We start from the raw sequence: 14,802 nt of genomic DNA, 5'->3' as shown, positions 1-14,802 counted from the left end.
GACATTTTACAATTTCCATACACCACTTCTTTCCCAAAGCCCTCTAGCAAAATACAGTGGATTCAAGCATGGAAATATGAGAAGCAAAACCCCCTTTTATTAGAAAAACTGAAGAGTAGGACTCGCAGATGAAAATCAAACTTTCGGTATCAGTGGCTGTATTGAAGTGAATCAATATTGTAAGATTGTAATAACACAATGTAAGTTGAAAGGGAACAAACAAACCCTGAAAAAGTACCTACCTGTACAAAAAGTTCCAGAAGTGTTGAGTGGTGTGCCAACGTTTCCCCCTGATTTTCCTCAAATCGTGTTCTGTTGTGTCTCACTGAGTGATAAGGTCATACTGTAGTAGAAATGTTTGAGTTGATACGTTTTGTTTCTGCCAGCAGAAAAGACGTTGGACCAAGTGTTCTCATTCCATTTTGTTTCCTGGGATATCTTGGCATCAACAAGTTGTGATGAAATATTGGGCGGTAGCTACTTGTGCAAAATTGTTTATTATTCAATAGTTCACCTTAAGAACATCATGGATCAGGTCTTCCCAGTGTAGACTGAACTGTCCACGATAGATGAAAAGACTGAACCCATGTATCTACTAAATATCTACTAAAATACGAGCAAATGGTTTTACTTTCTTCATGTACGAGATGAGATGAGGTGCAGCCAACCTGCAGGTTTTATGGACGTTGTTTTCCTGCACCAGACACACACTCTGACTGAACACAAGGATTTGTGCTGCGCATGTGCAAACTAGCTGCCTGGACTGTCCCTTACTTTGTTATAAGGCATCATACATCATATCAAATGATACAAGTCCAGTCACACATGACAATTCATTAAAGCATAAAATATCAACAGAGTTTGACGTCATTATAATCACACTATGGTAATTTCTCAGCACCGCCGCACGCTGCCTTTGAACTCATTCTGGCTACATGACATGTTTATGTAAGGGCTGCTCAAAGCGGGGCCTGCGGGCCAAATTTGGCCCACCAAAAGGTTTTGGGGACCCACCAAAGGGACTCATCAAGAAGGGTTTTAAGATAAATTGCGTTTTACAATGCATATTGAGACGTGTATTTAAATGAGATTCACATTTCAATATAATTATTGTCCAGAAGCATCCATGTAGCCGATATTATGATTATCATCGTTGGTGATGAAAATAAGACGCACTACAGATTTAGAAACCATACAGTGTTAGCTTGGCGGTTACAGTGAATGGTCGTACTGTGTGACTTACTGAGAAATCAAAGAGCTGTGTCACTCTTCTCTCTCCTAACAAGGTACTTTTACTAAAATAAAGTGCTTAAAGTACAGTTTTTAGGTAATTCTGCTTCAGCTGAGTATTCCCATTTTATGGAATATTTGTAATTTTATGTTTACTCTATGTTTTCTTGGACAGCAGTAGTCCAGCTGCCATGAGCCTTGGTACATACTGACTACAGGTAATGAACAATCTCTGACCAATTAGGGAAAACACAAATGCCAAAATGTTTTATCTCTTTATCTAGTCCTTTCTGAAAGTTAATTCAAACGCATACTCTAAAATAAAATATTATTAAAAATGTAAAGATTGTTTTTGATTGATGTTCCTTTGATTTGGCCCATGGACTGAATGGCTGCAGGTTTGTAAGAGTTGCAGATCGTCCTGCTGTGTAGTATTTCACATTAGTATCACTCAAACCAATTAGACTTGGTTCTGCATGAAGACTGCTGGTGTAAAGAGTTAAATTCCCACTGGAGCCATGCATTATAAACATGAATGCACTCATGATACAGTGGAGCCGTACCGTACTTTGTCGCTAAGCGCTCATTGCTGTGGTGTTTCTGCACGGCACTTCCCAGAGATCACCTGTCAATCAAACAGTGTGGGCGGAGCTTGGATTTTCTGTTGCTGCAGTTTGAGTTTCTCTTTTCTTTGTCTGTTCAGTCATGGTGGCTATCGCTGCTCATGCTAACTACCCAGTTCTTCTTCTTCTGTTTATTCCAAACAAACCGAAAACCGAAAACCTAAAACGCATCACTTCCTGCGCACCAGAGGATTTTTCCCAGGAAAGACCTACCAGACGCCGGGTGTTTAGAATAGGAGATGGAAACGCTTTCATGAACTGGATATAGGTCGAATCACTATTGTTGAATTGTGTCAATTACTATTGTATCAATCAGCAACAGAGAGTAGCAACACACACATTTATTCCTATGAAAATGTCACGGATTATTTTAAGGCCAAAGGTTATCTGGATTTTAACTATTTGTTATGTCAGTCTTTAGAATCTGTGAAATGTCGGTTCCCATTTGAAATCCTCGTCTGACCCCGGACCGCATCATCCTCCCTCGTGTTCCCGTTGCCATGCATGCTCAGGAATCGGACACGCTCCGGGGAAGTGAAAACAAACAGTAATAGTGTCTTTAACGTCAACCAAATGGGAACCCATTTTCTTGTGAAGAGAACGTGAAATCCATTCACTCCTGCGTCATGGCGTAAATGGGAGACTTGTCATGAGAGTGGCAGTCATTGGGAAAAGGTATTGGCGGGCTGGGAGCAGCTGAGCGGTGATGCTTTTCTGAGCTTGCTGTTGGAAAATGGGAATTTGATATAGGGAATCATAAGAAGCTCACATGTCACACGAGTCTGGGATTTGAACAGACAGCTTCTGTAAATCGTACAGGAGAAGAGCTGGACCAAGAGTGAGGCCTCACTCTTGGTCCAGCTCTTCTCCTGTACGATTTACAGATGTTGTGTTGAAACTACTTGGATGAGTCTGATCGCCATGTGAACAGCAAGTGATCAGTGATGTCATGTTGAGGCGGCGTTGGATAAGAACGGATGAGAGTTCTCTATTTACCCAATATTGTTCTTTCACGTACAGAAGGTGCTCTACAAATGACAGAAACGCTTGTTCTAACTTATAAAACTTTTCAATTCAACATACCATGAGCGTATATAATCTTATATTTGCCAAGCTTGATGTGAATATCAGCATGCCTACCTTATCATGATCCCATGGTGATGTGCTGAATTCAGTGCTGTGTATTCCTTTTCCGTGAGAAAGAGTCGTCTGCATCTTGCTTGACCAGTGTGAAATTTGCATAAGTTTAAATTAGCTGAAAGTTTAAATAAGTTGAAGTTGAGATTGTAGCCAGCAGATGCTATCTGCTTTATATAATATTATATATATAATATATATAGCAATCTATTATACATTAATATACTCTTCTTTCAATATAAAAGAAAAATAAAACCCTTTATACAGCACATTTCTCCCTCCTCCTCTATTTTTGTTGTCATATCATATTTATCTATCTATTTATCAATACAAGAATTCTTTAATAAATCTCAGAAAATGCAGCAAAATATGTAGATTTTTATATCACTCTCCTGCCATAAGAGCGCCTCGCCAACAATAGTGTTTTTTCTTAAATAGTGAAATTCTGGCTTTCTATATCTTGGAATTTATGTTTTGGTCTTTTTGTCACAGTGAGACCCAGCTGTGTCTTACATGGAGCCCATAAACAGCCTTTCCTTGTTAAACGAAGAGATTCTAGTAAACTAACAGTGCTTCTTTGTGAATGAAGAAAAATAAAAAAAACTGTAAAGGATTCTGTTTGGTTGGTGCACCGCTGAGACTGAGAAATAAACAGAGGCACAAAATGCAAAAGATTGGGGTTTTTTTTGTCACTGCACCACAAAGAGTTGGACTCAAGGGACATAGTTTTTTACAGTTTCTGGTAGTTTGTTCAACAAATGTTGCCTGACATCAGGCTGCGTCTCTGTGCGTCTGAAGGGCGCAGTAATGCTCTGCCCTGAACAGCCGTCCTTTGTTATTCTTATTTATCACTTGCTTGGTGCGCCTACATCATCACCACAAAGAGGCCGCGGTCATGGTCTGTATTTTCTTGATTTCCCAAGTTCTGTGAAACTGTATCCATTCAGGACAAACCTTTATTTGGGGTTCACAAGCGGGAGCAAAGCACCTACTTTAAAAACACACGGCTCTGGTAATGAGGACAAAAGGTGAGCATTGATAAGATTCATTACTCATTAGTCATCATTCATTTTTAAAGTACTTATTGTGCCCTGAGAGCAGTAATTCATTACACCTTAAAGGGTCTATGTGTAATTTCTGGTCCAATGCTGGTCTCTATCATTCAGCGTCGTCATGACAACAACACTCTGCCCTCCGTAGAGCGAGACCATCATCAGCATGGTGGGCAGGTTGGACTGTTTCACAATCAACAACAATGAACGCTCTATCATGTTCTACTATTTTTTTTATTCGATGGATGCTTGCTGTGATCAGGATCCTGACATCACCATGATTCCTGCTGTCTCTGTTTGGAGAATTATATACATGCTGAATTTACCAGAACGCCCTACGGATTAGTAATTAAGTCTCAAATTATATTTTCAGATGTGTGTTATTTGCCGATCAGTAAGGCAAAAACAATTGCCAGATTTTTGAATGGACCTTGGTGTGGCAGGAGGGCCTTCGAACAACAACAACAACAACACAGCCTCAGCCCGCTCCTGTGTTTTTGAATGCAGAAATCTCTGCAGCGTGCGGCGGCTGTTCACTACCATTCAGGAACCTCTGCTGATATTTACTAGTCATACTATGCTTCAGTAAAGCAGAAATATATCACACTTAACCTTTAAATAGCTAAAACCCAAACCCAAATCTGTGTAAAGCCTGACATCTAATAGTAAACAGCATGCTACTGGAATTGCCATCAGCTATTGGCTGATCTTTGGTGCCAGATGCCAGTTTTGCACACTTTTTTCTCTGTTGATGGTCGGTTCCTGCTTGTCCTTTTCAGCCTAATTTGTGGATTTTCTCACCAGGAGTTTGGTGCTGTGATTCTATTAAAGCAGATGCTTCAGGAGATTTGAGATGGTGTTACTTGCAGTGGAAAGATTCTTTGTACCTTCACCTATTTACAGTTCACAACAATGTTCTTGTCATCCTTTCATGCAATAAAATCAAAGCAGTGGGAATACTTCTGCCTGGAGAAAGTAAACGTTTTTTGCCGTGTGAGAGAATGTTGATTAATTATGACAAAAACGACTATATGATACAACTATTATATGGTATAGGGGTGGTCTGTATTTTCTGCATAGTTCAACTTCAACCTGATATTAAGAGGAGGTGGAAACAAAACTAAACACATAGTTTTTACTAGTAACTGTGATGGAAATACTGAAACCAAGATAAATGATTTGTTATAGAACTCTTCACACTGAAAAATGATGTATTACTATAAAAACTTACAGTATATGACATTACCAACTCTGACAATAGTTACCTCTGAAAGACCTGGTTTTGTGGTTTTGATCGGATCATGCTTGTGTTGCATGCGTTGCGTGTTTTAGTCACAATCCAGCGACTGGTAAAGAACGTGAGTGGAGGTCCGGTGAGGAGAATCGATCAGAGCCTCATTTCCTGGATCTGATGGGCCATGAACCCCCTGTGACGCTCCGAGTTCATAACTGAAGACCCATAAGCAAGCAAGTGACCAGCACATGAGTATTATTGTCCTCATGCGTACTGTAGGCATGATGGATCACTATCAGCCCACAGTTTGGTCATGGTTCCTATTTAGCTACATAAAGTTATTGGAGTCTGGAATTACTTTTATTCTAAATATTAGATCTCATTAAAATTGCTGCTCTTATGCTAAAATTTAAAAAGTAAATACACAAACAAATTCTCATGTTAAATGCACACTTAAAATAATAATCTGTGACATTTTCAATAAAATGCATTTCCATTTTACTACTATCACCGATATAACACACCAGTGATTCAACCTAAAGCTTTTACATTTGCTGCTGGTATCTGTGCAAATCACAAAAAAAATGAATAGAAATATTACAGTAAAAACATGTAAACAAAATAAACAATGCTGCATTTAAACACAGGCAACATACAGTTCACATGTCAGTATCTTGCCTTTACATATTAAACTCAACATCATATAAGACCTGCTGTATTTTAACCCCTTGCACCCTGAGTTTCCCCTTAAATTTCCCCTTAAGTAGCTTCAAAGTTATAAAAAATGCTGTACGACGATATTGAGTGAAATATTTAAACCCAAGACGCCATTTTTTTCATTTCTGCACCATTACATCAAATGGAAAAATCCAGATTTCTTGTGCATCATTTTATACACATTTCCCTGTAATTCAGCCTGGCATATTTGGTATCTTTGGAAACCTTGGGATCTTGACTAGAATTTAAAATAAAGTTCTGTGGGTTTGAACAAAGCTTGGCTGCGAAGCATGTGTTTGTAACGATGGACTTTCGGGTAGAAGTGGTTTTAATCTTGGCCTGCATTTTCTTTGGGGTCTTTTTAGTGATGGCAGAGACGTATACTCATAATAAATAACTCATCCTTATCCTTTACCCTGTGCCTGCTCTCTTCTCTGGTTTCTCCATAATGACATTAGCATTCTCTTGTTGAATGAGGCGAGTCTCTGGAGCTGTTTCGCATGTTTTCTCTTCCCCTGCTGGACAGTGGAGGGGCCTCAGCTAAACCCTGGGACTCCTCTGCTGCTGCTGGCACCTGGCTCCTCAGATGATCCTCTGCCTCTGTCTCCCCCTCCTCCTCCTCCTCCTCCTCCTCCTCCTCCTCCTCGTCCTTCTCTGTTGCTTGTTAGTTGCGGTTGGCCTGTGTGTCAGGATGTTGTAGCACTTCCCCTCTCCCTGGGTAGTGGCATCTGAACCACTTTTCTTCTCATTTAATTTCCTGCTCTCTCTCCTGAACCTGCCCCTCAAATTCTTCCATTTCTTCTTTGCATGTGACAAACATTTAAGCATTAATGTTGTTGTTGTTTTTTTCATTTCTCATTTCATGATATATCGTTTAGGAGCATTTATGGATATATTTTTTGTTGACATGGAATCTAAACCCTAGTCAGTCAGGACCTTTCATGTTTAAAACAGACAAAAAGGACGTACTGCTGAATGACTTCAGTTGATGTTTAATCTGAAGTTTGAAGATTTTAAGCTTAGTCAGTAAGAGATAGTTTAAAATAAAGAAATAGGTTAGACAGTCTGATTATCATATTGATTCCCACTCTCATTTTATCAGCTGATGGTTTGTCTCTATGGTGTACAACAGTGTGGCGATTTGTTTTTATTTATCTTATTTTAACTTGTACAAACCAAATTTCCCATTACAGGGCAATGACAAATTGAATTGAAATGAATTGAACTGCATTAAATTAAATTGATAACTGTTTTTGATACAGGTTTTTGCAACCTGTATCTCATTACTGTAATGCTGTTTTTAACTGAGCCAATATACACAATCATAAAAAGCTAAAAACACTAACAGAGGCCTGATACTCGTTCTTGTCCACAAGATGGCAGTATAGCCTAAGCCTGGATGTAACAGTCTCTCCTGAACACACTATCACTGACGTTGAACCTGCACAACAAAGAAATGTTAAGTTAATACATTTTAGATGTTTAGGAAAAATAATTACATGACACCTCTGTACAATTTGGTACATAAATTGGCAGATGATTAACATACATTTTGATCAATATTTTTACCCAAAGTGCTTTACGGTACCAGGAGTGTATGTATTTTTAATAGGGATGACCCAAGGGAGAATCAAATCCTTAACCCTGACAGTGTCAATGCCTTGCTCTACCCATTGAACTGCACAGGGAATTGAACCCTCAACCCTGGTAGTGTTATTGCCACTGAGCCAGCCAGGATGCACACACATGCACAAACCAAAAACACAAATACATTAATTATTATTACAGACAAAGCCAGCCTCACAAAATTCAAAACACACACACAACACATACAACTCTCTCCAAAAGAGCTACTGCACATACTCATTCTTTGAAAAATCACTCTTGCCCACTTCTCCCACAATCCTTGGTTGAATATCCCAGTGTGAATATAATCCCTGTAATGTAATCCCTTTCACTGAGTGCATACACTTCATTCACGCATAGGTCAAGCTTTACAGAAGTACATTCATTGGACCAAAGCAAAAGTAAACCCTAATCCGCAGCCGTAACTCCTTGAATGAAACGCAGGTCATTACATTTTATTGCAGTGATAATCTGAGGTAATCCCGGCTCTGGACCCCTGGGTTTACAGTGTTTGGACCCTGGGAGAATTGAGCCATTCAGAGAAGCGGGATATTACTTTTACAGTGACCCTTGTGCATGATTTTCTTCCTGTATGGTGACTATGGCAATGACCCAAAAGGCTAGATCTGAGAGTTTGAGAGTTTGAGAGAGAGAGAGAGAGAGAGAGAAGAAGAAGAAATAGAGAGAGAGATGATGCATGCTCTGCTTTCACTTTTGACAGGAATAACTTTTTACCTCCATTTTAACTTGTAAACCAATCATTTGCATGCAAGGTCTGTTTGAAAGACAGTGAGAGGCTAACGGCTCCCTCTGGCCACCTACTCTCTAGTGCAACGCAGCCTCCAAACCACCAGGGGCGCTGGGTAGCATGAATTTAGTCTGTCTTCAGTGTGTGTGTGTGTGTGTGTTTATCTTAAAGTGATGAACTTTGGTAGTACCTTGGGTTGTGTAGCTTCCTGGCTGAAGGAAAAGTGACAGACTCATTTTTTTTTACAGTACATATCTGCAGAATGTGCTTTGTCAAAGTCCTGTCTCCCACCTTTTCTCGTCTATTGACAATTATTGGTTAATGTAGCCCATTATTTTCTTCGTTCCATCGGTATAAATTTCCTCGGACTGGATTAAGGTGTTGCACTTGTTCAAACTGAAAGGTTAGAACTTAGATGCACCATGTACATGCACCAGATTTAGCCATACAGGCTCATTTTCATCTGTAGTCCCTGGGCAGCAGAATGACTAGTTTTTTGTATACGTTGTGAGAATCTGTTTTGTTCACGTGCGTTTATGTGCTAGAAGTGTGATTTTCAGACCTGTTCCTCCATACAATGGAAGTGAATGGAGAGAGAAAAAAAACACAATTCTCCAATCGTCTCTACCGGAGCAACAGATAACAGAATTTACAACCAATTACACAACTCAAGATATAACCAAAGTATAGTAAGTAAGTACAGGAGTTGGAGACTCACCTGGCTGGCAGCAGAATGAACATGATGCAGACTCACCTGGCAGCAGACTGAACATGATGGAGACTCACCTGGCAGCAGACTGAACATGATGGAGACTCACCTGGCAGCAGACTGAACATGATGGAGACTCACCTGGCAGCAGACTGAACATGATGAAGACTCACCTGGCAGCAGACTGAACATGATGAAGACTCACCTGGCAGCAGCAGACTGAACATGATGAAGACTCACCTGGCAGCAGCAGACTGAACATGATGAAGACTCACCTGGCAGCAGACTGAACATGATGGAGACTCACCTGGCAGCAGACTGAACATGATGAAGACTCACCTGGCTGGCAGCAGACTGAACATGATGAAGACTCACCTGGCAGCAGCAGGCTGAACATGATGAAGACTCACCTGGCTGGCAGCAGACTGAACATGATGGAGACTCACCTGGCAGCAGACTGAACATGATGAAGACTCACCTGGCTGGCAGCAGACTGAACATGATGAAGACTCACCTGGCAGCAGACTGAACATGATGGAGACTCACCTGGCAGCAGACTGAACATGATGAAGACTCACCTGGCAGCAGCAGACTGAACATGATGAAGACTCACCTGGCAGCAGCAGACTGAACATGATGAAGACTCACCTGGCAGCAGACTGAACATGATGGAGACTCACCTGGCAGCAGACTGAACATGATGAAGACTCACCTGGCTGGCAGCAGACTGAACATGATGAAGACTCACCTGGCAGCAGCAGGCTGAACATGATGAAGACTCACCTGGCTGGCAGCAGAATGAACATGATGGAGACTCACCTGGCTGGCAGCAGACTGAACATGATGGAGACTCACCTGGCAGCAGACTGAACATGATGAAGACTCACTTGGCTGGCAGCAGACTGAACATGATGAAGACTCACCTGGCTGGCAGCAGACTGAACATGATGAAGACTCACCTGGCAGCAGCAGGCTGAACATGATGAAGACTCACCTGGCTGGCAGCAGAATGAACATGATGGAGACTCACCTGGCTGGCAGCAGACTGAACATGATGAAGACTCACCTGGCTGGCAGCAGACTGAACATGATGAAGACTCACCTGGCAGCAGACTGAACATGATGAAGACTCACCTGGCAGCAGCAGACTGAACATGATGAAGACTCACTTGGCAGCAGACTGAACATGATGAAGACTCACCTGGCAGCAGACTGAACATGATGAAGACTCACCTGGCTGGCAGCAGACTGAACATGATGAAGACTCACCTGGCTGGCAGCAGACTGGTGATAAAAGTATCTCTTCTTTGCAGCTTTAATGACAATTTTTCTTTTTTCTCCTCAGGGATCAATAAAGTTTCATCTCATCTCACCTCACTGCCTCTCAGTCAATTCTGCTTCTTTGGTACATGGAGGTTTAAAAATCCTCGTTAGTAATTGGTGACTCGGTGTCTCGGATGAAGCCGATACCACGGCAACAAGGATCCTCATCACAACGCCATTCACACGCCAAGAACCTGGACACACACACACACACACACACTGGTTTATTCTCTGCCAGACAGAAGCTGCTGACAGCTTATATGTTGTGCCATTGTTCTTTAAAATTGACTATTCATGTCAAAAAATACCCACAAATATAAATATTCAGTGTTTCCTCCAGAGTAGGAGGATGATACTAATAATTTAACTAAAAATTGAATATAAAGGTATGTTAGCCTTTATTTCTGCAAATGTTTTAGATATCTACCTATGGCAGATTTGTTTAAAGATATTTAAATGTTATTGACCTCAGTTGAGATTTTGCCCATTTTTTGTTTTATTATAGTTGTTGTTGCTTTTGATTTCAGTTTGGTTTTTATTTTTTAAGTTTCATTTCTGTTATTGCATTTTTGCAGTTTTCCTTTGGAAATGTCTTTTTGGTTTGTGTTGTTTTTTTTTTGTTGTTAGTTTGTTTTTCCTTTTATTATTTGTTGTTTCAGTTGATGTTTTTTGTGATTTTGGTGTGTGATGGTGCTTTTATTTTGAAGGTTTTAAGTATTAGGTAGTGTAGGATATCAGTATTTTCTTTTGGTTTTTTCAGCACTGACCTTGTTGAAGACTCACCTTGCTGCTGCTCTCTGGTGGACTGGATCCCAGGCTCACATGTGACTCCAGAGTGGAGAGTCTTACCTCTACACAATCTCTGGACACCACCGGCCTGCTGGAGGCTGCAGTCTGAACTGATCTGAGGTCTGTGACTCTGAGATACTGGAGTCTTTGCATTAGATATCTGAACTGAACGGAGGAATGTGTAGAGGTTTGAGCTCTGCTAGCAAAACTTTTTCAACCACATTTGCTTTTCCAGTCTTGGTATTGAACCCAGCTGACATGGTGGGACTCTTTTCAGTAGAGTTTATCAGATGACAGAGCCTGAACATCTGTGCTGGTCCAACAGTTAGAGAGGCGGTCTTGAAAACAGAAGGTCCCAGATTCAAGTCCTGCAGCTTCACCTCACTGTCAGTAAAGTGTAGAAATGTCCTGAGGCTTCAGGCTCTGTATCAGATGTTTTTTTTTTTATTAAAGATGTTGTTTATTAGTGCGCTGTTGTTATTTCAACCAGCTGACATGGTGGATTTCATGCAACAAGGGCTTATCAGGTCACATAGCTAGTTAGGCAGTGTGGTCCAGTGGTTAGAGAGTGACTCTAGTGACTCTCAAATCCTCCAGCTGCCAATCTAGTCTAGGGAGTCCTTCAGCAGGAATCCAGACCCCTCAGTCCTTTAAAGCTGGGTTCAGAGACCACAGGCTGGAGAGGTGCTTATTTAAATATCCACCCTAACCTGCTCAACATAGTGGATGCTAAAGTGTTAGCTTGGAGCTCCAGAGACACATGGGTGATTTTGGCATCTGTGTTCTCATCAGTTACTAGCGGGTAAGTTGACCAACGGGCCAATCTCCAAAAAGCTGTTGTATTACTTTAAACAGATGTAGACAGAAAATGTAAACCACTGTACCTTTCATTTCCCTCTCAGTCAGAAGTGAGCGGACAGACAGAGGGATGAGATGCCGCTAATTAAGATTTCGGGCGGGACCGGCCTCTAACGGCTCAGCGTTTACGTAAGTTCACAGGAAACGGGCGGGAGCCTCTGGGCAGGAGTGAGATGCTAATTAGCGGCTCGCGGCTAACAGAGGTTGGTTAGCCATGTGAATGTAAATGCATGTGTGTGTGTGTGTGTGTGTGTGTGCGCGTGTGTGTGTGTGTAAGTGCATGTTTTAGTGAATGTGTGTATGTGAGAAAAAGCATGTATGTGTGAGTCACATGTGCGAGTGTAATCATATGTGCTTGTGTGTGTGTGTGTGTGTGTGTGTATGTGTGTGTCAGTGGCTCTCTCAGTTTCCACTCTCACAGGAAGTACATCAGGTGATGGAGGTCCTGTGGGGTGTGTGTGAGAGTGTGTGTGCACTTGTTCATGTGTGTGTTTGTATATGTGTGTGTATATGTGTGTGAGAGTGTTCAGTGTGTATGTGTGTGCACTTGTGTGTGTGTGTACACATGTGTCAGCTTTCCTTTCCCCGCTGGCTTTCCATTAGTCCAGAGATTACTCTCTCTCTCTCTCTCTCTCTCTCTCTCTCTCTCTCTCACACACACACACACACACACACACATATATGCGTACGTCCGTATGATGCAGTATTATTCTCTGTAGCAGTAGTCTCTGCATTGAGTGAGTAATCTCTGTACTAATGGAAAGCCAGCAGGGAAAGGAAAGTTCACACACACACACACACACACACACACACACACACACACACATACAGTACGGTCACTTTCATCTCCATCATGTAATAGTAGGTCGGTCAGGGAGTGCCAGGGAGTGTGTGTGTGTGTGTGTGTGTGTGTGTGTGTGTGTGTTGGGGGACATTGATTGTTGATGACCCATGTGTGTGTGTGTGTGTGTGTATGAGAGAGACAGAGAGAGAGAGAGAGTCGAACAGGAAGCAGAGTGACCTGATTTCCTCTGGATGAACAAAACATATCAAGCGGACTACCCGTTTGTGTGTGTGTGTGTGTGTGTGTGTGTGTGCGTGCGTGTGTGTGTGTGTGTGACCAGGCACCGGTCAACACAAATGGCCCCAGGTCTCAGAGAGTTTGACTGACCCAGTTTGCAGTTACAGTTTAGGCATTTAGCATTTAGCTTATCCAGATCGACTTACAATGAGAGCAACAGTAGAATCATCCTCAACTCCTTCATCATCAACATCACAAGCAACCAACAGCAAGGAGGTCAAGGGTCACAGACACAGAGCCGGGACAATAGATGCAAAAAATACTCCTGTGTCCCTAGAATGATCATGTATAATAGAGAAGAGTGAAGGAAATAAGTCGTTTTTGGTTTTGAGTTGCTTCCACACCGCAAGCAACATTTTTATTTTTATTTTCTCTTGTATCCAGACTTGAAAAGCTTATTTTAGGATTTTTTTACTTACTGCACTGGCAGATCATTTTACCGGTTTCAACAAATTTGACTTTTTTTCAGGAGAATGTAACTTGTTTCAAGACATTTACTTGTTTAAAATGGAAATTGTCTTGGAGAAAGTTTCTTGTTTTAGGATTTTCTTCATTGTTTTATGAGGATTTCTTGAAAGAATGTATCTAGTGAGTTTTATTGAAACCGGCAAGATTATCTGCCAGTGCAGTGAGATAATATCATATAACTATGAGATAATATCATGGTAACTATAACCAATACTAATGATTCGAAAGATGATGTTGTGATTGGTTATTTGGATGAATATTTACACTTTTCTTTATGTATTGTAGCTTTTGGTTTTGGTATTGATGTGTACTATTCCTAACCAACAGTGATGAGCCAAGGGACTATGCTGTGATTGGTTAATTGAACTAATGAACCCATTGTATCCGCCTGTGTAGTGGTTCTTATGTTCTGTGTGTTTGTTGTACTGCTCATGTTGCTCTGATGATGCCCTACGGTGGAAAGCTCAGCAATAAAGTGTATTGCAAGGCAGTGTGCATGGAGTCTTTCTGTACTAAAAATGAAATAAGCTTGATAGGTCTGGAAACAAGATGAAATCACTGGACAGCCTGTCATGTTTTGCAGTGTGAGAGAAGTTGGCCTCAGCTGAACTTTTTGGTCATCTGCCGTTGATTGCAGCCATTCAAAGCTTCATAGTTCTGCTTACTGAACTTCCAATAAAGTCTGAGTCTCAAATAGTGGCCTTGTCTCTAATAATAGCAGGGAAATGTTGGTTTTCAGTCCAAATAAACACTACAGCAGCTGATGTCTCCCAACAGCCAGAGAGCAAGAATTAATCAGTGAAATCAGCTGCAAAAAAACACACAGAGGGCCACTTTCAAGTAAAGATCTGCGCCATAACATTTTATCTTCTTGTTTGTTGGTGTATTTTTCTTCTTCCTGTGGTTAACTGGCCAAACGTGGAGGACGTGATCTCATGTTGAGATATATTTCCAGCAGCTACATTGGAGTTTGATAGCAGAAAATTATTCAGCGATCTAAAACATCAGCGGTAAACGTCAGGTTTTGGTGTCCCTCAGAATCAAAGAGCGAGGGCTTCTTTCTAGAGCCGCCATTTTGCACCGAGAGACGTTCAACAATCATACAGGGAGAAATCCATCGTAGAAGAGGAGAGAGACCAATTTCTCCACCCATAGTAGACTCAATAGACCAGAATGCAATGCAGCTACAGCTTCCATGACGTTGCTC

General features: G+C 41.3%; 1 protein-coding gene across 1 annotated transcript in view; it reads right to left on the bottom strand.

The window, feature by feature from the left end:
- Positions 1-14,802, bottom strand: part of LOC139931898 (solute carrier family 23 member 1) — a 123,225-nt gene that overhangs the window by 43,771 nt on the left and 64,652 nt on the right. Inside the window, exon 2 of the mRNA XM_078283033.1 lies at positions 11,183-11,348. Coding sequence (XP_078139159.1) covers positions 11,183-11,348 — 166 coding nt within the window. The remainder of the gene's footprint in view (positions 1-11,182; positions 11,349-14,802) is intronic.

The sequence above is a fragment of the Centroberyx gerrardi genome, chromosome 4, assembly GCF_048128805.1.
Source record: "Centroberyx gerrardi isolate f3 chromosome 4, fCenGer3.hap1.cur.20231027, whole genome shotgun sequence".
In the NCBI taxonomy this organism is placed as follows: Eukaryota; Metazoa; Chordata; class Actinopteri; order Beryciformes; family Berycidae; genus Centroberyx; species Centroberyx gerrardi.
This window is presented reverse-complemented; position numbering and strand designations above follow the sequence as displayed.